The 26,035-nt window shown below is 43.4% G+C and overlaps 3 protein-coding genes across 10 annotated transcripts in view; 2 read left to right on the top strand and 1 right to left on the bottom strand.

Annotated features, from left to right (window-relative positions):
* The window catches only part of trim9 (tripartite motif containing 9), a 30,354-nt gene extending 25,821 nt beyond the window's left edge, over window positions 1-4,533 (top strand). For all 4 annotated transcript variants that reach the window (XM_065947687.1, XM_065947684.1, XM_065947688.1 and 1 more), the window contains 2 exons: window positions 1-75; window positions 611-4,533. The exon at window positions 1-75 is cut by the window's left edge and continues 88 nt beyond it. In XM_065947687.1, coding sequence (XP_065803759.1) covers window positions 1-75; window positions 611-688 — 153 coding nt within the window. In that variant the 3' untranslated portion in view covers window positions 689-4,533. The remainder of the gene's footprint in view (window positions 76-610) is intronic.
* A 201-nt stretch (window positions 4,534-4,734) lies between these two features.
* On the top strand, window positions 4,735-17,711 carry pygl (phosphorylase, glycogen, liver). Its single transcript, XM_020658574.3, has 20 exons — window positions 4,735-5,172; window positions 5,466-5,567; window positions 5,675-5,753; window positions 6,192-6,295; window positions 6,994-7,125; window positions 7,780-7,891; window positions 8,167-8,249; window positions 8,409-8,546; window positions 9,179-9,271; window positions 9,587-9,733; window positions 9,842-10,005; window positions 10,552-10,666; window positions 11,746-11,847; window positions 13,162-13,309; window positions 13,941-13,999; window positions 14,077-14,218; window positions 15,686-15,893; window positions 16,544-16,678; window positions 16,894-16,960; window positions 17,296-17,711. The coding sequence occupies exons 1-20, from the start codon at window positions 4,930-4,932 to the stop codon at window positions 17,482-17,484; spliced, it is 2,562 nt and encodes an 853-aa protein (XP_020514230.1). The 5' UTR covers window positions 4,735-4,929; the 3' UTR covers window positions 17,485-17,711.
* A 72-nt stretch (window positions 17,712-17,783) lies between these two features.
* Window positions 17,784-26,035, bottom strand: part of nin (ninein (GSK3B interacting protein)) — a 37,523-nt gene continuing 29,271 nt past the window's right edge. For 4 of the 5 annotated variants that reach the window (XM_065947680.1, XM_065947681.1, XM_065947679.1 and 1 more), the window contains 5 exons: window positions 25,733-25,870; window positions 25,436-25,537; window positions 25,132-25,224; window positions 21,188-21,301; window positions 17,784-19,134 (listed from right to left, as the gene is read on the bottom strand). In XM_065947680.1, the coding sequence (XP_065803752.1) occupies window positions 18,934-19,134; window positions 21,188-21,301; window positions 25,132-25,224; window positions 25,436-25,537; window positions 25,733-25,870 (648 nt within the window). In that variant the 3' untranslated portion in view covers window positions 17,784-18,933. Of the gene's footprint in view, window positions 19,135-21,187; window positions 21,302-21,392; window positions 22,692-25,131; window positions 25,225-25,435; window positions 25,538-25,732; window positions 25,871-26,035 lie in introns of those variants that run through there. The other variant, XM_065947682.1, reaches the window with a different exon arrangement.

Raw genomic sequence — 26,035 nt, 5'->3', positions numbered from 1 at the left:
CAGCAGGGCCCCGTGGCGTTTGAAAGCCTGGAGGGCGCCTATTACCCGGCCATCAGCATCAACAGAAATGTCCAGGTACACAAAGATACTGTGTTAATGTTAACACACCTGTAGAACCTGACGGGTTAGAGTCAATAAACTGGTTTTTAGTACAGAAAGGACCAGGATGTGGTACTAGGCTGAACACATTAAACCCTAACCCCATCACCCAGTTTACACTTAGCTGTAGGTGGTACAGGTATTCAACAGGTAACAAAAGTGTAGTTGTTGTGTTCATTTTGTTTATTTGTTGTTGTAGTTGTTGTTGTTGTGTGTTGTTGAATAAACAAACAGAAACAGCTCTCACATCATGAAAACACATTAAACACCATTAAAAGGACTTTTAGTGTCCCAGTTTATTTGAGAAGCATTCAAAGATGTAGGCCTTTAAAGCAGCTCTAGGGGGTGCTGTCTGCATGTGTGTGAGCAGTGTGTCAATGCTCTTTGTCTGTGGGTAAAGAAAGCAAACTGAGGAAAAAGTTCAACAGCACCCCCTGCAGGGAAGAATACAGAGCACATGTCCTCCCCTGATTTATTAACATGTACTGTATTTGAATGTGTTTCTGCTCAGGTCACACTGCACACTGGACTTCCCATTCCGGATTTCTACACCCCCGGGGAGGCTGATCCCACCGGCTCTGTGTGCTAAACACTCCAGATCTCACAGTCATTTTGTGGAAACCTCTGCAGGATTCATCCAGCCAATCAGTGATGTAGATCCCATCCTCACCCTGCCCCCCTCTCCTCCTCCTGACCCCTGTACTGTAACTCTCTGCCAGGGGCCCTTCCAGCGCTGAGCCATGCCTTTATCATGCCTAAACCTTGAACACACAGAGAGCGTCTGCAGGTCAGAGCATAGGGTGCTTGACAAGCTGTTCCACCTCTTCTGACGTGACGGACAACGTTTTAGAAATCCTGCAGAAACCTGAAAATGACTTCAAGCTGATGGATTCGGACTAATGTGCAACGATCATCGGGTGAACTCATGGAATACAGCTTTTTCTCTTTTGCTTTATGTTATATGAGGATATTGATACCACCTTTATACCTCTTTGCTGAACATGAAGCCAACCTTGGGCTATCTTAGCATAATGAATAAAATAAGAGAGGATAGTGATCCTCCAGCCCGGCTTTGTCCAAAGTTTAAAACGTGTCTCCCAGCACATCCAAAACCCATCATGCTTTATTCTGTACAGAACCTGAATGTAATGTGGAGGTTTTAGAAGCACACGGATTATTCAAACTCAGAAATATGTAAATAAGGAACTCTGGAGGGCGGAGTGTGTTCACACATATTTAGCATAGTGCTAATAATAATAATGAAATATTGAGCTACATCTTTAAGAAGGGATGTTTTTAAACAAGTAGAAAAAGTCTTCTTCTTCTTTCTGACTGAGTCTGTTCCTGCCGACAACCTGAAACATTTCAAACCTGCGAGAGGTCGGACGGTTAAAACTCATGACCTCTGACCTCTCAGCTGAAGTCTCATCGTCCGTGTTCACAAGACGCTTTTTTTCGTGGCTTTGCTCCTGTGAATAAAGCGCTAAAGTAATAATCTGTGCAGAATTCATCTGCACTGCAGCTCTCAAAGATCCCTTAACCCCAATACATAGAAGAAGACGGCAAACTGTGAGTGCTGGAAATGCTGGGAAGTGTGATCATGTTGAGGGTGATGCTCGTTGCTTCTTCTGTATTTTTGTAGTCGAATCTTCGGTGGTTTTGTAAGATATAAAATATACGACTTGATAATTTTAGAGACGTGTGAAGAAAAATAAGTTATTGATGTTTTCCAACAAGAGTTAAATGTTGTAAAGTTTTAACAGAAAGTTTGATCTTTAACTGAAGAGGCTTTTTAAAATATTGTCTTCAATGTCGACTAACAGGAAAGGAAGACGGTGCGTTGGGAACTTTATCTGGCAACAGATTTGGGCAACAGCAACTTCTACAAATTCAGCAATTTCAAGAGCAAAACAACTTCAGATAAAACAGTTTAGCTTCTGAAGTACTTTGAATGCTTACATGTTAAGTCAGTCTTAGTAATGGTCTAATGTGCATAGTGTTAGCATGCTAACATGCTAAAACAGCCAGCACTAGCATGCTAACATTAAACACGTACAGATGATGGGAGGATCGTTAGTCTGACGATGATCTTTGATTATGAAAACATTTCTTGTTTCAGTTTTAATGACAGAGTTAAAGAATGAAATTATTTAGACTGAACTCAACACCATTCATCCTCTGGTCACTTTCGTGACTCATCGTGAAATTATCTCCAGAGTCTGAAAACCCATCTTGTGGGGAAGATGAATGTCAGAGAAACTATATTTTTAGTATATTTGTAGAGTCAATGAAAACTTTAACCTGCTGGTGGCGCTAGAGGAAAGTCCAGGATCGAGAAAGTTCACGGAGTTCATCTTCTGGGGGCCATGGGCGTCAGTACTAAAGTTTATGGAAGCTTATTCTTCCACTTTAAATACATCTCGACCTCTTGGTGCGTCAGAGGGTATATCCTCTGCAGACCCTGAACAAGATTAAAGATGCTGCTCTAACTCGGAAATATTTCATGGAATAAATCAAAAGTTACTTCTGCTGCTTGAGAGACCATAATGTGATGGATCATCCTGTAAGGACCATAATGTGATGGATCATCCTGTAAGGACCATAATGTGATGGATCATCCTGTAGGGGACCATAATGTGATGGATCATCCTGTGGGGACCATAATGTGATGGATCATCCTGTAAGGACCATAATGTGATGGATCATCCTGTAAGGACCATAATGTGATGGATCATCCTGTAAGGACCATAATGTGATGGATCATCCTGTGGGGGACCATAATGTGATGGATCATCCTGTGGGGGACCATAATGTGATGGATCATCCTGTGGGGGACCATAATGTGATGGATCATCCTGTAGGGGACCATAATGTGATGGATCATCCTGTAAGGACCATAATGTGATGGATCATCCTGTAGGGGACCATAATGTGATGGATCATCCTGTAAGGACCATAATGTGATGGATCATCCTGTGGGGACCATAATGTGATGGATCATCCTGTAGGGGACCATAATGTGATGGATCATCCTGTAGGGGACCATAATGTGATGGATCATCCTGTAAGGACCATAATGTGATGGATCATCCTGTAGGGGACCATAATGTGATGGATCATCCTGTAAGGACCATAATGTGATGGATCATCCTGTAAGGACCATAATGTGATGGATCATCCTGTAAGGACCATAATGTGATGGATCATCCTGTAAGGACCATAATGTGATGGATCATCCTGTAAGGACCATAATGTGATGGATCATCCTGTGGGGACCATAATGTGATGGATCATCCTGTGGGGACCATAATGTGATGGATCATCCTGTGGGGACCATAATGTGATGGATCATCCTGTGGGGACAGATGTATGAGTAGTAGTAAGAAAATGAAATCTGACAATTCTTCCATGCTCGTATGAACATTGTGGTGACACTCAAGGAGAATTAATCAACCATTGAGATGTATTCTCTGGACCATGAATGTCAGTATGAAATATCATGGCACGTTGCTTAAGGACACAAATACCAGCAATATGTTGCCGCTGTGGATCGAGTAATTTCAGTCTGCTGCTGGCCAGGATAACCCTCACCCTGGTCCATTTGGGGGAACTGTTGCCTCTCTGCGTTGCCCTAAAACCGTTGCCTGGCTTTGTACTCCATACATGTGGAGCGTTCAAATCAGGTGATGTTCTATGTTAGAGCGTCATAGCGTGCCTTTTCCCCTCTTAAAGAAGCATCGTCTGTAAAATGTGCTCTCCATACATTTACTAAAACTGACTCTTATGGCTCTCCAGACTTTCACTAAAACTGACTCTTATGGCTCTCCAGACTTTCACTAAAACTGACTCTTATGGCTCTCCAAACATTTACTAAAACTGACTCTTATGGCTCTCCAAACATTTACTAAAACTGACTCTTATGGCTCTCCAAACATTTACTAAAACTGACTCTTATGGCTCTCCATACATTTACTAAAACTGACTCTTATGGCTCTCCAAACATTTACTAAAACTGACTCTTCAGAGCGAATAAGAAGTATGGTAGTTTGTCCAATCAGGGCTCCCATATAGAAAGTTAAGCTGGTTGTTTAATTGGCGTTTGTTTATCGTTCGTCAAGTGTTAATTATAAAAGGGTAGGGGTATAAGAGAGTCACCCCCCCACCCCCCAATCAGCTCAGGCTGCAACACAGGCGTCCAACCAGAGGACTGCTCTGCACGCCTCAAACATCTGATCATGAATAATTATCTCCTCCTGAAAGAGTGTGTGTGTGTGTGTGTAGAAATTAAACTATAAACATTAATAGTATAATTTAATGATTTAATTATTAAATGTCTGATTCCTGAAGTCTTGATGATCAAAGTGTAATTATTCTGTTTTTTTTCTTTGTGTCAGTATTCAATAAAAAATAGACGTAAACAACGTCTGCACGTTCTATCTTTCATATATCTATAAACCATATCTCTATAGACCGTATAAATATATACAGTATATATAATCATGACTACATTGAACCAGCAGCTCTTCCTCTCTGGTCTCTGTTCACTCTGAGCAGCTGAGCAGGAAACACCCTCCCCCTTCACCAACCAATCAGAAGCAGCAGAAGGAGGAGACCTGTGCATGAAAAAGAGACACCACCTCACCTTTCCACCTCACTCCCAGTCAGGACACCATCGGTTTACCCGTTACAGGAGACAAGACAGGGTCAGTTAACCCGGGACAGGAGACAAGACAGGGTCAGTTAACCCGGGACAGGAGTCAGGACAGGGTCAGTTAACCCGGGACAGGAGTCAGGACAGGGTCTGTTAACCCGGGACAGGAGTCAGGCAGCATGGCGACCCCTCTGAGTGACCAGGAGAAACGGAGGCAGATCAGCATCAGGGGGATCGTAGGGGTGGAGAACGTGGCGGAGCTGAAGAAAGGCTTCAACCGTCACCTGCACTTCACGCTGGTCAAAGACAGGAACATCGCCACGCCCCGAGATTATTACTTCGCTCTGGCTCACACTGTGAGGGATCACCTGGTGGGCAGGTGGATCCGAACCCAGCAGTTTTACTACGAAGCTGACCCAAAGGTAAACTGTGTCCCACTGTAAGCTGCAGAGTGTTTACATCATGAGACCGTGAAGGAAGTGGACTCAGAAATACATTTCATGAGCACCTGAATCATTTCAATGACAGTAAACGTTTGTTTTGATACTCTTCTTGAAACGATCCGCAGTATTTCTACTTCTTTGCATCATGTTCACTCTCATTCATTTCCTGCAGCTTCAAGCCAAGTTCACCACAAACATGTTTTTCAAAGATTATAACCAAGAAGAGTGCAAACAAAGCAGACGCCTCATGTTTGTTTTCTTCACCCCTGCAGAGGGTTTATTATCTGTCTCTGGAGTTTTACATGGGCAGGACGCTCCAGAACACCATGATCAACCTGGGGCTGCAGAACGCCTGCGATGAGGCCATCTACCAGGTCAGACTCGAGAACTAATTGACCCTAACCTTACCATGTGACGCTTCTGTGATGATGTCCTGTTCTGCTAAAAGTCAACATACAGCTCTTTATTCCTCCTGCTGCAGCTGGGCCTGGACATGGAGGAGCTGGAGGAGATGGAGGAGGATGCAGGTCTTGGGAATGGAGGTCTGGGCAGACTGGCAGGTAAGAGGTTGTAGGTGTTTGCAATGAGTGGGGGGACCTTTTTAAAAAGTGTCTAATTATGTGAGGAAAACAGCACTGAGCCCTGATGTTACAAATTGTGGTGTTATAGTTTTATGTTTGATGCTCTTGGTGGAACACAGATTCCCCTTTAATGTAAATCTCTTTAAGCTGCACATCTTAAACCGAGATAAAAAATGTCCAAGGTTTGAATAAAATCCTCCAAATATACTAAACGTCAGCCAAACACATCATCTCTGCCACAACAATCCTCCATCATAGTTTCAGGGCTGTCCACCTAATTCCTCTGTGTCCGTTGAACTGTTAAAGCAACTTGCAGACTCAGAAAGCAGCAACAGAAAATATCCCTGCACCTCCCCTACCAGCAGCTTCATGAGCAGCCCTCTGTGCGTCTGTTATGACCCTTTTCTCTCCACACAGCTTGTTTCTTGGACTCCATGGCCACCCTGGGCCTTGCAGCATATGGTTACGGCATTCGATATGAATATGGAATCTTTAACCAGAAGATAAGAGATGGCTGGCAGGTAGATCAAAACATCTTTTTTACTCAGATCAGTTTAACAAAAACACAATCACCTGCTAATCTTCTGACTCCCCTTTAAATGCAGTCCTATAACCCTGACCCTCCCCTAAGTTCAGGACTCTTTGTCCGTGCATATTTATGCCATAAGGACTGGTGGAGCAGGTCACAGTAGAAATGAATGAGGTCAGAATACATCATGGTTAATCATTAACATTAACTCACCTTGCGGTCTACAGCCCTTTAGCCTCACTGCAGTGGTGCAACAGACTCCGGATCAAAGCTGGGTGGTTTTACGAAAAGAAACAAAATCAACTTTGTGTGTTCTGTGATAAGAGATGCCCAAACTAAAGGCTTTTGCCCTTTTGAATTCTTCTTGTTACTGCTGTTCAAACATCAGTGTACACATCAACTCTGAACACTGAACTGGATCTTTACTCACTGATACTGGGGGGCATAAAAGTTAAATCTCTGCTGCTGTAGTTGGAAGTGAAAGCAGAAGAAATTAAAAACGGCACAAATCTGATCTAATCTTGGACCTGTCGCGTTAAATCACAGGAGATAAATTCTTCTTCTTAATTCAGTGTGCAGTGAAGAAGTCAGACAGATAAGGTGGAGTTTCATGTTTTACTCAATGTGCTACTCAAACATGACATATCATCTTGACTCTTTTTGTCCCTAAATTGAACCGATCTGCTGCAGGTGGAGGAGGCAGACGACTGGCTGAGGCACGGAAACCCCTGGGAGAAAGCACGTCCAGAGTACATGCTGCCAGTTCACTTCTACGGACGAGTAGAGGAGACGAAAGACGGCTCCAAATGGGTCGACACACAGGTACTGAAGATGAGTTTTATAAGAGCAGGTGCTGCTGGGTAAGAACAGAAGTGCGGTGGGCAGGGTTAGTCTCCGTATGGCGTCAGAAGGCGATGGGTAGTTTATCACCACTATGATCATGAACTTTACAAGAGTCCTGTGATCCTGACCAGGAAGTGTTCATCTTAAAGATCAGCAGTTCAAGAAGAGACAACAAATACAAAAAAACTCATAATGATGGAAATTATATAAAATGCAATTATATTCCTGAAAGCAATGCTACAGGCATCAGGAAATTTTCACAAGAACCAGGAACCTTGAGAGAAACTCAGGCTATTTCTGACCCAACAACCAGGGGAGTAACAAAAACAAAACACATGTTGAACAGACAGAAACCTGGATCAGAACCAGACTCATTATGAACAGGCATCTGATGCAACTGTGGTGGGCTTCGACAGGGGGATAGAAGGAGATGCAGAGAGCGCTATAATTTATTGAATTGAAATTGAACTATGAGGTTTATCAAAACGGAAATTTAAGTGTATTCTTGTGTCCAGTCAGGGTCTCCTAGACCCTAACCCGCCTGATAACTGAAGGCTCTACCTCCCAATCAACTGAAAACCAACAATCTATTTTCTTCCTGCTGACTCTGTTTTCACCTTTATCTCGCTTCAGGTGGTTTTGGCGATGCCTTATGACACGCCCATCCCTGGCTACATGAACAACACTGTGAACACCATGAGGCTGTGGTCCGCCCGCGCTCCCAATGACTTTAATTTGAGAGACTGTGAGTGGGTTCATTTATTACCATTTCTAAAGTGAAAAATACATTTGCAAAACATTCTGCGGGTTTCCTTTTGTGTTTCAAAAGAAAAAAACTTTGTAAGAAAAAAGGAAACTGCTGCAACTCTGGCAGCATGCAGCAACACGTCTGTGTTGCAACACAGCTGAAGAGCTGCAGTTTCCTCTACTACAGAGTTTAAGTTCTGACCTTGCATTGCAAACACTGTAACATGATAAATATATATACATCAATGTAACCTGACTTGACCTTGTCTGTAGTTAACGTTGGAGATTACATCCAGGCTGTCCTGGACAGAAATCTGGCCGAGAACATCTCCCGTGTTCTCTACCCCAACGACAATGTAAGATTTAGCACTTAAATTCATTTCAAAAGTTATTTAGGTCCAACGATTCCTGAATGTTCACAAGATCTTCAAACAGAAATCATTTCTTCAGGACACTGATAATCTTTGGTCTCATAAAAACCTCCACCTCTCCTCTCTGGGCGTATTACTCTAAAGTTCTTTGAAGGAAAAGAACTGCGTCTGAAGCAGGAGTACTTTGTCGTGGCCGCCACACTCCAAGACATCATCCGCCGCTTCAAGACCACCAAGAAGGGCAGTCCCGGCCGGACCTCCTTTGAGGGTTTCCCCGACAAAGTGAGTCTGAAAATGAGCCTTAGAGCAGAGATGGAGCTTTGTTACTTCTTTGAAGTCCTTGTCTCTTCTGTCACCCCTTTGTTTCTTTCTCAAAAGTGCTGTACCTAAGGGAAATAGCTGCATCCTACTTTAACTGTACTGAGGATGTAAATGATGAATAAGCACAAGTGAATGAAAAACGGCTTTGCCAAGCCAGTCGCATCTTTAACGAGACAGACTAAATTACTTCCTGCAAAGCAGAACCAGCAGTTACATCTCTAAAGAGACTTTACTCTGGACGGGTCGACCCGAGGAGACTTTACTCTGGACGGGTCGACCCGAGGAGACTTTACTCTGGACGGGTTGACCTTCTTTCTAGATAATAGAGCTGCCGTCTCTAGCTAGCAGACCAGGTTTTCCCCAAAAAGACTGCCAGTTATCTATGAAGCCCACATCGTGTGCTGGACACCACCTCGACAGCCAGCGGTTGAGTGATGACATGCGGCTATACATGTCATCACTGGTCTGATTTGGGTGGGGTCTTGTCTCTAACACTCCTCCACAGATAGCAGTTGAGATGGTGTATAAACTATTACTAAACTACTAATATAAGAAGGTGACGCCACTTTGACTAACCCTAAGTCATGTTTCAGGTCGCCATCCAGCTGAACGACACTCATCCCGCCATGGCGATCCCGGAGCTGATGAGGATCTTTGTGGACATAGAGAAACTGGACTGGGACACGGTGGGTGAGAGTCAAAGCACGGCCAAACCACAGAGGGTGAAAAATCAAACTGTCATCTCTGTGTTGCAAAATGTTTGTGTGCAAGAAACCGTCAGCTAGGGTTAGGAAGGAAGACTTTTTAGACACACGAAACATAGAAAAGAAGAAGTTAGAAGATGATGAGTCGTAGCTGTCTGAGGACTAAAACAGACACATCTCTATATATTTCACTTTAATGTAAATCAGAGTTATTCTAATTCATACTTAAAACAAAATGACCTTCATACAAACATGTGTGCATGTGAATCAGAGCTCAGTTAAGTTCCTCCTCTGCAGGCCTGGGACCTGACGAAGCGCACCTTCGCCTACACCAACCACACGGTCCTCCCTGAAGCGCTGGAGCGCTGGCCTGTGGAGCTGCTGGAGAAGCTTCTGCCCCGACACCTGCAGATCATCTACCAGATCAACCAGGTCCACCTGGACGTGCGTGCTCTGCTGCTTACACACTCGTTATGATATCATATAATTATCATGTTATATCATGTGAGCAGCTGAATCCTTAAGGTTTTCTGCATCTCCTTGTTCCCGCAGAGGATCGCAGCTCTCTTTCCAGACGACATGGACAAGCTGAGGTCAATGTCTCTGATCGAGGAGGACGGCTGTAAGAGAGTCAACATGGCCCACCTGTGCATCGTGGGCTCACACGCTGTCAATGGTGTGGCTGAGATTCACTCCAACATCATCAAAACTGAAGTGTAAGAGGAAACGATGATCAGTGTAAAAGTCAGACAGAGAAGCAGTACAGCTAAACATTAGAAGACCTTTAAACCCTTTACACCAAGGAGGAGGACAAAGACACTGTAGGTCTGAGAGGAAATGAGAGTCGGTTTGGACCAGAACATGATGTGTTGTCATAGAAACCACAGGATGGAGCCATCAACTCTTTACACACAAACAGACACACACAAAAATGAGAAGACGAGCAGAGACGACGTCCAGTTCACTAATTTATTTGGTCTTACTCTGTGTCATGATTTTGCTGTTTGTGTCGACGTGTTGAATGAAGCTTAAAGCAGCAGAGTGAAGGGTCAGTTTGACATGTTCACCTTAAAGATCCACATTAACTGCAGGTGTTTCAACTGAACACAACAGTAATGTCACTGAATCTGCATAAAGATAAGAGGTACTGCTTTGTCCACAGGGGACGCCACACATCAACACTCCCTAAAAATGTTATCAACGTTCCTCACAGGGGTCTGAATTCTTCCTCAAAAACAAACAGATACTCTTTTCCTCCACAGGTTCAAAGACTTCAACGAACTGGAGCCAGAGAAGTTTCAGAACAAAACCAACGGCATCACTCCCCGACGCTGGCTGCTGCTCTGCAACCCCGGGCTAGCTGAGCTCATCGCAGAGGTAATGCCTGAATCAATGCTGAAAGAAACCAATCAATGAGCAATGGAGAGTTTAAAGCCTTAAAGGTCCCATATTATGCTTTTTCTGGTTTTATTTGCTCTTCAGTGTGTTTTCTAAGTGTCCTGTGCATGTTTAGTCACATCTGTGCAAAAATTCAAAGTCCGCAGAAACGCGGCTTCTCCTACGCCCTCCTGTTAGCTGTAGCATTAGCTGCATGTAACGCTCGGTTCTAGCCCCCCTCGATAAAAATTTGTCAGTGTGATGTCACTGATCTAAGCCCATTGGCTCGTTGTGGCCCAGCAGCTCATGTTGAAATTTCCGAGAACCGTGCTGAGCAACTGACCAATAACGACAGAGCGGATCGGCAGACCAATCAGAGCAGACTTGGCCCACATGGGGTCTAACAGTGTGGGCTCAACAGAGTGTAGCTGATGGATTCAGAGCGTAGAGGGAGCAAAGAGGTGCAGTTCATGAAAACAGACACTTTTTTAGAACTTTATCTATTGTGAACGTACAAAAGTAGGAACATAGATTAAATATAAGAACCCCAAAAAGAGCAGAATATGAGCTCTTTAACCGTCAGAGATTGATTCCCCTAACCATACGGCGGAACATGAGCAGCCTCTGTTTATGTTAGTATGTTATGTATGTCTGATTATGAGTCTGTGTGTTTGACGCGTTCGACTTGTTTTTTGTTTTTATAGTCTTTATTTATGAACAATTTTCATCAATTATGGACATAACAAACACACATACAGAAGGAAAAAAGGAAGAGAGAAAAAGAAAAGTGCAGGTAAGAGGTCATATCAGTGTATCAAGGCAGATTAGCATGTTATGAGGTAGACAATTACTCAGTACATATTATACAATATAGAAATTATTTATTGAGCACCAGTTGGTTTGGACGTCTGTTTTTGGTTGATAACAAATCTAATCAAATATTTCCAACAGAAGTCTCTCCAGGTCTGGGAGTTAGTGGAGGAGCGTTGAGTTGTTCAGGCATTCAGTGTTGGACGTGTTTGACGTGTTTGACGTTTTGGACGTGTTTGACGCCTTGATGTGTTTGTCTTTCTTTTGAGGTGATCGGGGAGGATTATGTGAAGGACCTGAGCCAGCTGCAGAAGCTCAAAGACTTTGTCGATGATGCGGCTTTCATCCGGGACGTCTCCAAAATCAAACAGGTAAATCCTGCTAGCAGTATTGAACTGTAGCTTCCCAGGAAGTGCTTCTAAATAAACATTAAAAATATTGGAAGATAAAGAATAATATGTTAAAGCAGTGTGTTTCTATTTCCATCTTGTATTGAAACAGGTGGCTTATTTGAAACAGAAAGACATGATGTAAGAAGTTATCTTGGTTCTCTGATCTGAACTAAAAGCTCTTTAATTTTACTTTCTTTATTTTAAGCCTGATTTCTGCTTTCAGTCTTAGGGTTAGGGTTAGGGTTAGGGTTAGTTTAGGTAAGGGGTGCAGCGTCCTCTAGGGGACGCTACAAGGGGCACGGGATGATGGGTATCAAAATAAACTTAAAAACCTCCTTAAAAACTACACAACGGTGTTTCATAAAAGCCCTCTAAGACAGTATTAAAATTTGGATAAAAAGGTAACCCTAACCCAGCATTTCTTTTTTGAAGATTTATTTTTGGGCTTTTTGTGCCTTTAATGGAGAGATAGGATAGTGGATAGAGTCAGAAATCAGGGAGAGAGAGTGAGGAATGACATGCGGGAAAGAAGCCACAGGTGGGATGTGAACCCTGGCCGCCTGCTTGAGACAAGAGCCTCCATAAAGCCTAACCACTCCGCCACCAGCGCCCCAGCATTTCTAATAAATACTAAAATCTTTATTAAAAAGGAGGAAGTAGATCCACCCTAGTATTTTTCATTAAGACCGGTTGGGTCTATAGTTTTAAGAAGGTGGATCCACTTCCTCTCAGCTGCTCGTCTCTGGACAGTGGTCCAGTCCCTGTTGCTCTCCAGGCCAATGCTTTCGACATTGTGTTGGCCGTGGAGTTTAAAATGTACATACAAGACACTGGTGCCATTCCCGCAGTTCATTTTCTAATGGTGCTGTTTTATTCTAGCTGTAATGACATCTTTGTCTCCCTCACATACAGTCTGTGGCAGGCCTTGCATCTGATAGCATAGATTGCATTAATGGTACTAGGTTTCTAGGCCTGCCACAGGTTTATGCCGACTCTGGCGTAGGGGTTAAAAATGTGGGGGAGACGGATAAAAACAATGTCCGAGCCTCGAGACGCTTCCCCATTAATAATTTCAGATTATTTAAACTCTGTCTGGGTTTTAAATGGGGTTTCTTTGGATCCTGTTGTTGTGTCACACTGATGGTGAAACAAACGTTTCAACATGATAAACAGGAACCTGCTTTTCTAGTTTATTTCTGCTGCATGTCTCAACAGATTTAACCACCTGATTCATTTGTTCAGAGCAGCTTTAAAGTCCCACCTGACAGTCAACATATTTCTGACTGTTCTCAGGACAACAAGCTGAAATTCGCCCAGTACCTGGAGAGGGAATACAGGGTGCAGATCAACCCGTCCTCCATGTTTGATGTCCACGTGAAGAGAATCCACGAGTACAAGCGTCAACTGCTCAACTGCCTGCACATCATTGCCATGTACAACCGTACGTCAATCACACATTGCCATGTACAACCGTACGTCAATCACACATTGCCATGTATAACCGTACGTCAATCACACATCGCCATGTACAACCGTACGTCAATCACACATCGCCATGTACAACCGTACGTCAATCACACATCGCCATGTACAACCGTACGTCAATCACACATCGCCATGTACAACCGTACGTCAATCACACATCGCCATGTACAACCGTACGTCAATCACACATCGCCATGTACAACCGTACGTCAATCACACATCGCCATGTACAACCGTACGTCAATCACACATCGCCATGTACAACCGTACGTCAATCACACATCGCCATGTACAACCGTACGTCAATCACACATCGCCATGTACAACCGTACGTCAATCACACATCGCCATGTACAACCAGACGTCAATCACACATCGCCATGTACAACCGTACGTCAATCACACATCGCCATGTACAACCGTACGTCAATCACACATCGCCATGTACAACCAGACGTCAATCACACACCATCACACGCCACTCGGTGTCTCTCGTTTCTCTGTGTCTCTCATTTCTCTCGATGTCTCTCGGTGTCTCTCTGGTTTCGGCTTATGTTAAATCTTTTGTCATTCTGGTGTTTCCAAAGGGATCAGGAAAACCCCGGCTGCCCCTTTCGTACCTCGAACAGTGATCATCGGGGGAAAGGTACTGAGAAGTCATCAGAGCAACACAAGAGCTGTGATGTTTGTGTTGGTTATAAGTGACACACTGTCCCTCTGTAGGCTGCACCAGGGTATCACATGGCCAAGATGATCATCAGGCTGATCACATCAGTGGCTGACGTTGTGAATAATGATCCTGTGGTGGGAAACAAGCTGAAGGTCATCTTCCTGGAGAACTACAGGGTCTCCTTAGCAGAGAAAGGTACTTTTAGAACTTTTTCTTTCTCACCAGCTCACTTTTCTGAGCCTCTGTGAGCCTATTTTTATTTTTTATTTGTTAGCATCTCAATTAGCCGTACCCAAGCGCTCAGGTCTTCTTCCTGGGGTCCACATTAACAAACAAGGACATTAATAAAAAATTTCTATTTGAAAAACAGAATTAAAGGGTAACTAAACCCCATATTTTCAGCTGTAGTGCTCGACCCTGGAATTTAAAAAAAAAGCATTTAGAGTGTCAATGTATCAACTTCGAGAGGGAGGGAGGAGGGCAGGGGGGTAAACTCGCGCCGTTATCAGCCGCAGCAAGATACAATGTTTGCCCCACACACACAAATAAAAACAGTACCCGTAGGTTTAGCTAGGTTATTTAGCCATGAGCGACGACTCGAAGCAGCAATGGCACGTGTGCCATGGAAATGTCATTTGAAGTCGAAGACTTCTCTCCTCTAGAGTCTCAAGTTGAGCATGACCACGGACTTCCAGATCCGTATCGTTTTGACCCGTTAATAGGGGCAGCGAGAGCAGAGACAGCTAATGACGAGGACGGTGAGGTGCAGGAGAGGATGGGGGACATTTCTGAATGGTACACGAGGCCCCCTGGAGGATTTATGGCTTTTAAATTTTAGACAAATAACCCCTGTTATACGAGCAGGGTGTGTCTGTCTGTGAATGGCTCAGTGCGCATGTGTGTGGGTGGGGGGAGCGAGTGAGGAGAGAGAGAGAACGAGGCGAGTGTGTGTGTTCGGCAGGTGTGTGCAAGAGGCATGTTATGATGCCGGGGACCGGAGCAGAATAAGCAGGAGAAATCAGAGTCACGAGGCTTTTATAGGTTTGGTGACGTAGGCATTCACTTCTACGTAGGCATGTATTCAACACAGCCGTTAGACTTTTTCAAACGGAGGGGCAGACACTATGCACATTTCTAACACATTATTTCGAATTTCAATACAATATTGATCCATAACACTACTTAATACTCAAATACAGAGGTTTATAGTTGAAAAAAGTGGTTTTAGGGTTTAGTTACTCTTTAAGCACTATAGTCTGCATAAACATCTGCATCACATTTAGAAGAGGGCATTACAAAAATAGTTTATACAAATCAATACATTTTAGAAAATTCATCAAACTTTACAATCAATTCTGTCAAACACACCTTTGTGCATATCGCACAGATATGATTCCCCGAGCTGTTTCTTTGTTTGCTTTTTCAAAATACATTTGTGTTAATTTAGTCAATAACAGTGGTGAAGAATCCCATGTTTTCATTGTTCTTATAACTGTACGTGTTTGTTCTGGGTAGCAAAAACCAGCCTGTTGTTGCTTGTGTGAAATTTTGTTTTAACTGACTGTGTTGATATAAAGGTGTTTTGAATTGCAAAAATGTTCCCAGTAATAAAAATAAAGAATAATGAATAAATAAATAAAAACGATTTGCTGTCTCTCTCAGTGATACCTGCCACAGATCTGTCTGAGCAGATCTCTACCGCTGGCACTGAAGCATCAGGAACAGGAAACATGAAGTTCATGCTGAACGGAGCGCTGACCATTGGCACCATGGATGGAGCCAATGTGGAGATGGCCGAAGAGGCCGGAGAGGAGAACCTTTTCATCTTCGGGATGAGGGTGGAGGACGTGGCTGAGATGGACAAAAAAGGGTAAAGTAGGCTGTCTCACTGTCTGCTTTAGGTGGAATAATTTAACAGTCCATCAGTATTAACTCATCCATTTCAGTGTATGCACTGATGGTAGAGGCTGCTGAGTAAAGAGTCCATCAGTATTAACTCATCCATTTCAGTGTATGCACTGATGGTAGAGGCTGCTGAGTAAAGAGTCCATCAGTATTAACTCATCCATTCATACACATTCACACACTGATGGTAGAGGCTGCTGAGTAAAGAGTCCATCAGTATTAACTCATCCATTCATACACATTCACACACTGATGGTAGAGGCTGCTGAGTAAAGAGTCCATCAGTATTAACTAATCCATTCACACACATTCACACACTGATGGTAGAGGCAACTTGGGGTTAAGTGTCTTGCCCAAGGACACATCAGACATGTGGCTGCAGGAGCTGGGGATCAAACCCACGACTTTTCAGCGTAAAGATGTCCGACTCTACCACTGAACCACAGCCGCCTTAATATCGGTCATGAGGTTGAAGAGCATAATGCAAATAATGGATATTAAAGCAGAAGAAATGTCCTGAAACTATTAGGGGAACAAAGTGTTGATATCAGGGTGAAAAAAGAAACCATGCTGTGTTCAGTTTTATGACTTTGCACAAACTTGGTCTGTTTTTAGATACGATGCCATGTCGTACTACAAGAAGATCCCTGAGCTCAAACAAGTGATGGACCAGATCACCAGCGGCTTCTTCAGCCCCAAAAATCCTCACCTGTTCAAAGACCTCACTGAGATGCTCTTCAAGCACGACCGGTGAGAAACACACACACACAGAGAGGTTTAACCTTTAACCCTGATGTCCAGAGGAGTCTGAGATGAGAGAGAAAAACAAGCACAGCTTCTGGTTTACACTTTCTACGCCTCAATGATTTCAGAACGGTTTCTGTTTCAGTCATTCTTTTCATGTCAATGGAGGATAACTTGTAGTTTATGTTGTCTGTCTTCATCCTCTTTTGTTGTCTCTTCAGTTTCAAAGTGTTTGCAGACTTTGAAGACTACATGAACTCTCAGGAGGAAGTCAACAAACTGTACCAGGTAACGTTTGAGTCCAACACCCTTGAACAAGATGATGAGCGTCTCACTCTGATCCCGTTCATTCAGCTCATTAAAGTGCAAGTTACACTGGGAAACCAAACCAAGCAGGCTAACTGGTTAAAGGCTAAAGGAGAGTTTGAATTTAACCACTGACTGCTTCAAGCCTAAGGCAATAACCACGGGTCCTGTCTCTATAAAGTATAGTTATACTGTTCCTGATAAGGAGACCTTTAAGTACCGGATAGGAAGCGGAGAACTGGGACCAAAATAATAATCATAATAATTTATTAAGAGAATTATCCAGATGTGAAGAAAATGTTTTATTTGTCTTAAAGAATCCAACGGCGTGGACCAAGATGGTGATCAAGAACATCGCTGCTACGGGGAAGTTCTCCAGCGACAGAACTATCACAGAGTACGCCACCGAGGTGTGGGGAGTGGAGCCAACCGACCTGAAGATCCCGCCTCCCAACGAGCCCCGAGAGGCCATCGAGGAAACGGCCCGAGCTCTGAGGAAAGAGTGATGACATCATTCGCCTTTTAACCTTCAACCTTCACATTTATGAACTTTAGCAGCAACATCTCTGTAAACTTCGTGTCCCAGAAGTCTTTGCTTCCTGAGTCTGAGCTGATGTTTCTGTTTGTTGCTCATGTATGATCAACATCTGTATTTTCAGTCTGATGTTTTGTCATTGAGCTGAAGAAATTAATCTGAATCTTTTCAATAAACTTTACTTTCTTCTTTTAATAAGTCTGTTGAATTCAAGCTGCGAATGAACCCTCACAAATAATGATGTTCAAAGAAAACTCATGAACTCTGAAATCGTCTTTCTGTCGTTTATTCAATAAATCAAAAAAGGTTTTTCAACGAACCACGATGACGTTAAAAATTAAAACATCAAAATTAAACGAAAGAAAGAGGTTTTAGATTTTCAGAAATAAGAAAAATTACATGTTTTGGCTCTCTAGGCTTCCATACATTCAAAATGATTGACACTCACACAGGAGCGAGAGCCAATTACTGTCTCCGGTTCTGTAGGAACTTCCTGCAGACAGATTGATCAACGATAAAAAGTTTGGTTGTTTCCTTATGAAAGTGGTTTCCAGCTAAATGACATGTGTTTTCTTTATTTTCCAGTTAGCACTTTTGGATCATATTAACAGTCGCCTTACTGAACAGCGCTCGTCAAGATCTCTGAAGATGTTGAGAGAATATCTGAGATCTTTACTGTAGGAGATCATTTCAACCAGAACATCCAAACCAGACTTCATCTGGACAGATCTCGTACAACTGCAGACAAAATATTCAACGTCATTCGGCGAGTGGCTGAAAATATCAGACTGAACCTTCAAGCCCAAAAGATGTCCGAGTGCAGCACAAGAGGACATTTTAGGGTCACTCATCCTTAAAGGAACGACGTTAAACTGAAATTTTAACATTTTATTCAAGAAAAACACAAATTAAAAAAGAAATCAAATATTAAATTAATTTTATTGTGAAACAGAAACACGGGTCCGTCGTCCCGTTAGAGCAGCTGACTGTCCTTCATTCATAAAAAAAACAAACATTAAAGCTTCGGGTCATTCTCTATAAAGTGCATGTAGGGTTGGCGAATTGTTTAAAAATGATGGTTTGTGATTTTAATGATCGATAGAATTGTTTAGATTTGTGCATCCAACGATCCAAACGTTGCCAATGTTTTCGTGCAATCAGACGGATTTTGGTTAAAAACTATACATGACCCAACATTGGCTGTCTTCAAATTCCGGAGGCTGTAGTCCTCCAGACGGGCGACCCATGTCTGGAGGCTGTAGTCCTCCAGACGGGCGACCCATGTGTGGAGGCTGTAGTCCTGCAGGTCCCCAAATGCCCCAAAATAAATCTTTAAAATGAAACACTGCAGTGTTTAGTCCACAGAGTTATGGTGGAGTTATTAAAAAGGAGACACGGCCTTAACGTTCTTGTTTTTCTGTCAGAAATGATACGGCAGTGAGGGAGCAGGGTTCAGGTCTCGTACGATCCGGTTCAGGCTGCAGATCTTCTCCTCCAGCAGGTAGTTCTTCTTCTCGGAGATCTTCTGTCGCTTTTCTGTTTTCTCCAGAGCTTTGAGCAGCTGAGCATTCTCCATGTACAGGTCTGTGATCAGCACGTCAGCTTTACCATTCTTATGCAGCTGAAAGAAACAGGAGACAAAGAGACAAAGAGTCAAGAGACAAAGAGTCAGGAGACAAAGAGTCAAAGAGTTAGGAGCCAAAGAGACAAAGAGTCAGGAGACAAAGAGACAGGAGACAAAGAGACAAAGAGTTAGGAGACAAAGAGACAAAGAGTCAGGAGACAAAGAGACAGGAGACAAAGAGACAAAGAGTTAGGAGACAAAGAGACAAAGAGTCAGGAGACAAAGAGACAAAGAGTCAGGAGACAAAGAGTCAAAGAGTTAGGAGACAAAGAGTCAGGAGACAGAGTCAAAGAGTTAGGAGACAAAGAGTCAGGAGACAAAGAGTCAGGAGACAAAGAGTCAGGAGACAAAGAGACAAAGAGTCAGGAGACAAAGAGTCAGGAGACAAAGAGTTAGGAGACAAAGAGACAAAGAGTCAGGAGACAAAGAGTCAGGAGACAAAGAGTCAAAGAGTTAGGAGACAAAGAGTCAGGAGACAAAGAGACAAAGAGTCAGGAGACAAAGAGTCAAGAGATAAAGAGTCAAGAGACAAAAAGTCAAAGAGTTAGGAGCCAAAGAGACAAAGAGTCAGGAGACAAAGAGACAGCAGACAAAGAGACAAAGAGTTAGGAGACAAAGAGACAAAGAGTCAGGAGACAAAGAGACAAAGAGTCAGGAGACAAAGAGTCAAAGAGTTAGGAGACAAAGAGTCAGGAGACAGAGTCAAAGAGTTAGGAGACAAAGAGTCAGGAGACAAAGAGTCAGGAGACAAAGAGTCAGGAGACAAAGAGACAAAGAGTCAGGAGACAAAGAGTCAGGAGACAAAGAGTTAGGAGACAAAGAGACAAAGAGTCAGGAGACAAAGAGTCAGGAGACAAAGAGTCAAAGAGTTAGGAGACAAAGAGTCAGGAGACAAAGAGACAAAGAGTCAGGAGACAAAGAGTCAAGAGATAAAGAGTCAAGAGACAAAAAGTCAAAGAGTTAGGAGCCAAAGAGACAAAGAGTCAGGAGACAAAGAGACAGCAGACAAAGAGACAAAGAGTTAGGAGACAAAGAGACAAAGAGTCAGGAGACAAAGAGACAAAGAGTCAGGAGACAAAGAGTCAAAGAGTTAGGAGACAAAGAGTCAGGAGACAGAGTCAAAGAGTTAGGAGACAAAGAGTCAGGAGACAAAGAGTCAGGAGATAAAGAGACAAAGAGTCAGGAGACAAAGAGACAAAGAGACAAAGAGACAAAGAGTCAGGAGACAAAGAGACAAAGAGTCAGGAGACAAAGAGTTAGGAGACAAAGAGACAAAGAGTCAGGAGACAAAGAGACAAAGAGTCAGGAGACAAAGAGTCAAAGAGTTAGGAGACAAAGAGTCAGGAGACAAAGAGACAAAGAGTCAGGAGACAAAGAGTCAGGAGACAAAGAGACAAAGAGTCAGGAGACAAAGAGACAAAGAGACAAAGAGTCAGGAGACAAAGAGACAAAGAGTTAGGAGACAAAGAGACAAAGAGTCAGGAGACAAAGAGACAAAGAGTCAGGAGACAAAGAGTCAAGAGACAAAGAGTCAGGAGACAAAGAGACAAAGAGTCAGGAGACAAAGAGTCAAGAGACAAAGAGTCAGGAGACAAAGAGCTAAACCACGTGGACTGACCTGGTCTCAGAGCTGACTGAAACCACAGGGACTGACCTGGTCTCTGAGCTGACTGAAACCACGTGGACTGACCTGGTCTCGGAGCGTACTGAAACCAGGTGGACTGACCTGGTCTCTGAGCTGACTGAAACCAGGTGGACTGACCTGGTCTCTGAGCTGACTGAAACCACGTGGACTGACCTGGTCTCGGAGCTGACTGAAACCACGTGGACTGACCTGGTCTCGGAGCTGACTGAAACCACGTGGACTGACCTGGTCTCTGAACTGACTGAAACCACGTGGACTGACCTGGTCTCGGAGCTGACTGAAACCACGTGGACTGACCTGGTCTCGGAGCTGACTGAAACCACGTGGACTGACCTGGTCTCGGAGCTGACTGAAACCAGGTGGACTGACCTGGTCTCGGAGCTGACTGAAACCATGTGGACTGACCTGGTCTCGGAGCTGAAAGACCTTCTCTCTGAGCAGCAGTTTGACGTTTCGCAGCGACAGCTCGACTTCCCTCATGCGCTCCTCCATGTTCTTCATCTTGGTCTCCCTCTCATCCTGTTGACAACACAGTGAGCCACATCAGCATCCAGCACCTTTATTCTGAGTGACCTCCGAGCCGGTGAGAACAGAAAACATGACACGCCTCTTTAAATGAGCGGGGAGCTTTATTAGATCTTTATTTCTGAGATCAGGACAAATTCCAACAAAATAAATACAATATAAATAGGTAGAAAATGATGCATCTACAAATAATAATTTAATTAATTAATTAATTCTTTAAGGTTGTCAGCATGATTACACAAGTTTTAAAACCATCTGATAATTTAATGATTGACGAAATCTAAGTACTGAAACTTTAAAAAACGCCAAATATTACAGACAAACTCGTAAATCACACAAATTAGCATTTGTGTTTATTTTAGACTGTGTGCAGAGTCAGCGTTAGTTTGTCTGTAATATTTATAAATGATCCAATATCAGGTGTTTAGGACATCTTTGTTGCCGTGGAAACAAACGGGTACGATATTAGATTTTTAATAGAATCATGTGACAACCCAACCATACAGCTTATTAAAATAAATGAATAAAATAAAGTCTAAACATGGCGCAGAAAACAAACAAACAAAGCTTTGACCCTCATGTGACCCTGACTGGACTCCGTCACATCAGCTGATCATTCTGGATTCATTCAAGGAGGAGGAGTCTCCTCAGTTTAAAGGAGGAGTCAGTTTAAAGGAGGAGTCTCCTCAGGTTAAAGGAGGAGTCAGTTTAAAGGAGGAGTCTCCTCAGGTTAAAGTAGATGACTGATCCTCTGAGGATGAACAGATAGACCCTGTTTTACACAAGATAAAAAGTGCAGAACACAACAATATAAAAACATTCACCCTGCACAGCAATCATTCCCTGCATTGAAGCTGTGACCTCATAATCGGCCATTACACTGAGATGACCTGCAGCTGAAAGGTCATTGTTTAAATTCTAATCCTGGGGCTCCAGGTAGACAAGCAGTTATGTTGGGCGCCCCATGTGTGTAGGCTGTAGTCCGCATCGCAGTAGCCGTGGGTTTGAATCCAACCTCAGCCCTTTGCTGCGTCATGTTCCCCACTCTCTCTCCTCCCAACATCGCTCCTCAGCTGTCCTTAAAAGAGGCCTCAGATATATCTAAAAAAAAATCTAATCCCATGGGGTTAATTTTAGGAGCTGTTTCTGTGTTTGCTGCCACCTAGCAGCAGAGAAATGCAATGACACATTGGTGCCTGTGAATCAGGCCTGCTTTCAGTTCATGATCTCCTATAAGGATCCAGAAAAGACCACATTCAGAGTCTGGCTCCAGTCCTGCAGAGGACCGAGAGAGAGGAATGAGCGAGGACAAATGCCGGTGTTAGAGTCCACCGATCCGCCGGTAGCTGTCTGCGTGTGCTGCCCGCTGCTCCGCCATCGGCCCCTGGAGAGACAAAGGCAGGAACACTTCACCACGGCGCCACCTTCCTCTTCTTCTAATCTACGACAGCTAGAGAGGTCAGCTGAATGAGCAGGCCGTCACAAAGGTTTAACAAAGGAACGTGTTTTCACATTGATTACTAATGCTTACGCTCACATTGTTATTTATCTGTCTGAGTATTTACATGAACCTGCTTTAACTTACTCATCTATTGCAAGGTACGTTCAGGGACATTCAGGTAGGTTCAGGTACGTTCAGGTAGGTTCAGGGACATTCAGGTATGTTCAGGTAGGTTCAGGTACGTTCAGGTAGGTTCAGGGACATTCAGGTAGGTTCAGGTACGTTCAGGTAGGTTCAGGGACATTCAGGTATATTCAGGTATATTCAGACATGTTCAGGTATATTCAGACATGTTCAGGTATGTTCAGGGACATTCAGGTACTTTCAGGTATGTTCAGGGACAATCAGGTACTTTCAGGTATGTTTAGGTATATTGCAGGACATTAAGGTACGTTCAGGTACCTTCAAGGATGTTCGGGTAGGTTCAAGTACTTTTAGGTAAATTGCAGCTTTTCAGTCTACCCCTTGTCCAGTACATGTCTACTTCACACAGGAGGTGATGAGGACAGACAGGTGCTCAGGTGGATCTCAGGTGGATCTCAGGTGGATTAGTGACGCACACAGAGACTCCCACAGATCCAGCTACAAACACAGAGGTCATAGGAGTACAAGGATAAAAACTAAACAACCCTCTGATCAGGTGTCGGAGAAATGATGAGTTTTTATGAAAAACTAACCTCTGGTGACCACGAATAACAGAACTATGATAACTATGACTTAACCTCTGGTGACCACGAATAACAGAACTATGATAACTATGAGTTAACCTCTGGTGACCACGAATAACAGAACCATGATAACTATGACTTAACCTCTGGTGACCACGAATAACAGAACTATGATAACTATGACTTAACCTCTGGTGACCATGAATAACAGAACCATGATAACTATGACTTAACCTCTGGTGACCACGAATAACAGAACTATGATAACTATGACTTAACCTCTGGTGACCACGAATAACAGAACTATGATAACTATGAGTTAACCTCTGGTGACCACGAATAACAGAACCATGATAACTATGAGTTAACCTCTGGTGACCACGAATAACAGAACTATGATAACTATGACTTAACCTCTGGTGACCATGAATAACAGAACCATGATAACTATGACTTAACCTCTGGTGACCACGAATAACAGAACCATGATAACTATGAGTTAACCTCTGGTGACCATGAATAACAGAACCATGATAACTATGACTTAACCTCTGGTGACCACGAATAACAGAACTATGATAACTATGACTTAACCTCTGGTGACCACGAATAACAGAACCATGATAACTATGAGTTAACCTCTGGTGACCATGAATAACAGAACCATGATAACTATGAGTTAACCTCTGGTGACCATGAATAACAGAACCATGATAACTATGACTTAACCTCTGGTGACCACGAATAACAGAACCATGATAACTATGAGTTAACCTCTGGTGACCATGAATAACAGAACCATGATAACTATGACTTAACCTCTGGTGACCACGAATAACAGAACTATGATAACTATGACTTAACCTCTGGTGACCACGAATAACAGAACCATGATAACTATGAGTTAACCTCTGGTGACCATGAATAACAGAACCATGATAACTATGAGTTAACCTCTGGTGACCATGAATAACAGAACCATGATAACTATGACTTAACCTCTGGTGACCACGAATAACAGAACCATGATAACTATGAGTTAACCTCTGGTGACCATGAATAACAGAACCATGATAACTATGACTTAACCTCTGGTGACCACGAATAACAGAACCATGATAACTATGACTTAACCTCTGGTGACCACGAATAACAGAACCATGATAACTATGAGTTAACCTCTGGTGACCATGAATAACAGAACCATGACAACTATGAGTTAACCTCTGGTGACCATGAATAACAGAACCATGATAACTATGACTTAACCTCTGGTGACCACGAATAACAGAACCATGATAACTATGACTTAACCTCTGGTGACCACGAATAACAGAACCATGATAACTATGAGTTAACCTCTGGTGACCACGAATAACAGAACTATGATAACTATGAGTTAACCTCTGGTGACCACGAATAACAGAACTATGATAACTATGAGTTAACCTCTGGTGATCATGACCAATTTGTCGTCTGAGGGATGATCGTTTTATATAAAACGAGCAGACTGTAGACATGCAGACACACACACGCACACGCGCACGCACGCACGCACGCACGCACGCACGCACGCACGCACGCACACGCACACGCACACGCACACGCACACACACACATATATACAGGAAAAGCGGGGTAAGGTGTTTCTGTACCTGCTGGTTGTCTGGATCTTCAGCTCGATGCTGCCCCCTGGGGATCCTGTGAGGAGACGGAGGTAGAAGTCCCACCAACTGAGCCTGAAACGACTGAACAAGACAGAAGAGGAGACAGGTGAGGAAGAGGAGACGGGTGAGGAAGAGGAGGCGGTTGAGGAAGAGGAGAAGGAGGACGTCAAAAACTGCAGACAAACTCCTGTCACTGTTTAAATTGCACGAATACTTTGACAACATGAGAAGGAGCCTATCACTCCTGACCTTTGACCTCGTTAATATAATTTAGAAGAGTTAAAGAGTTTACCTCCATCAGCTGTGAAGACATTCGAGTCATTTGAGCTCGGAGCGCCTCGTTCTCCTGTTGAAGACTTTCCACATCTGCATGACCCCGAGACGCCTCACAGCCCTGAAACCAGATCAAACCGGTCTGAGCAAAAACATGAGCAACAACAGGAGCAACATGCAACAACAAGTAACATCATGCAACAACGTGAACCAACATGAACAACATGAGCAAGATAAACAACATGAGCAATATGAGCAATATGAGCAACATAAAAAACATGAGTAACATGGACAACAGGAGTTACTGAATCTGTACCTTGTTGAGCTCCCGCTGAGCCTCCAGCTCCCGCCTCAGAGTGGCGTTCTCCTGCTCCAAGGCGGTCTGAAGCGCAGACGATTGGCTCTGCTGTCGGTTCTGCTTCAGGGACGAGATGGTGGCATCGAGCTGATGGATCTGCACACGTTCAGTGAGAGGGATCAGAGATCAGGAACAAGGAGAGGAGAAATGTTAGAGGTTAGACGGATGGTTCCATCAGTGTGAACACAGAGCTCAGAACAACAAACCCTGAGGGAGTTTGACCTCAAGCTCTCTAATATTCAAGAGGAGAAGAAAACTACT

Source organism: Labrus bergylta, chromosome 18 (assembly GCF_963930695.1).
Source record: "Labrus bergylta chromosome 18, fLabBer1.1, whole genome shotgun sequence".
NCBI classification, from domain to species: domain Eukaryota; kingdom Metazoa; phylum Chordata; class Actinopteri; order Labriformes; family Labridae; genus Labrus; species Labrus bergylta.
Note: the sequence above shows the minus strand (reverse complement) of the source record. Positions and strands in the feature narration are given on the sequence as shown.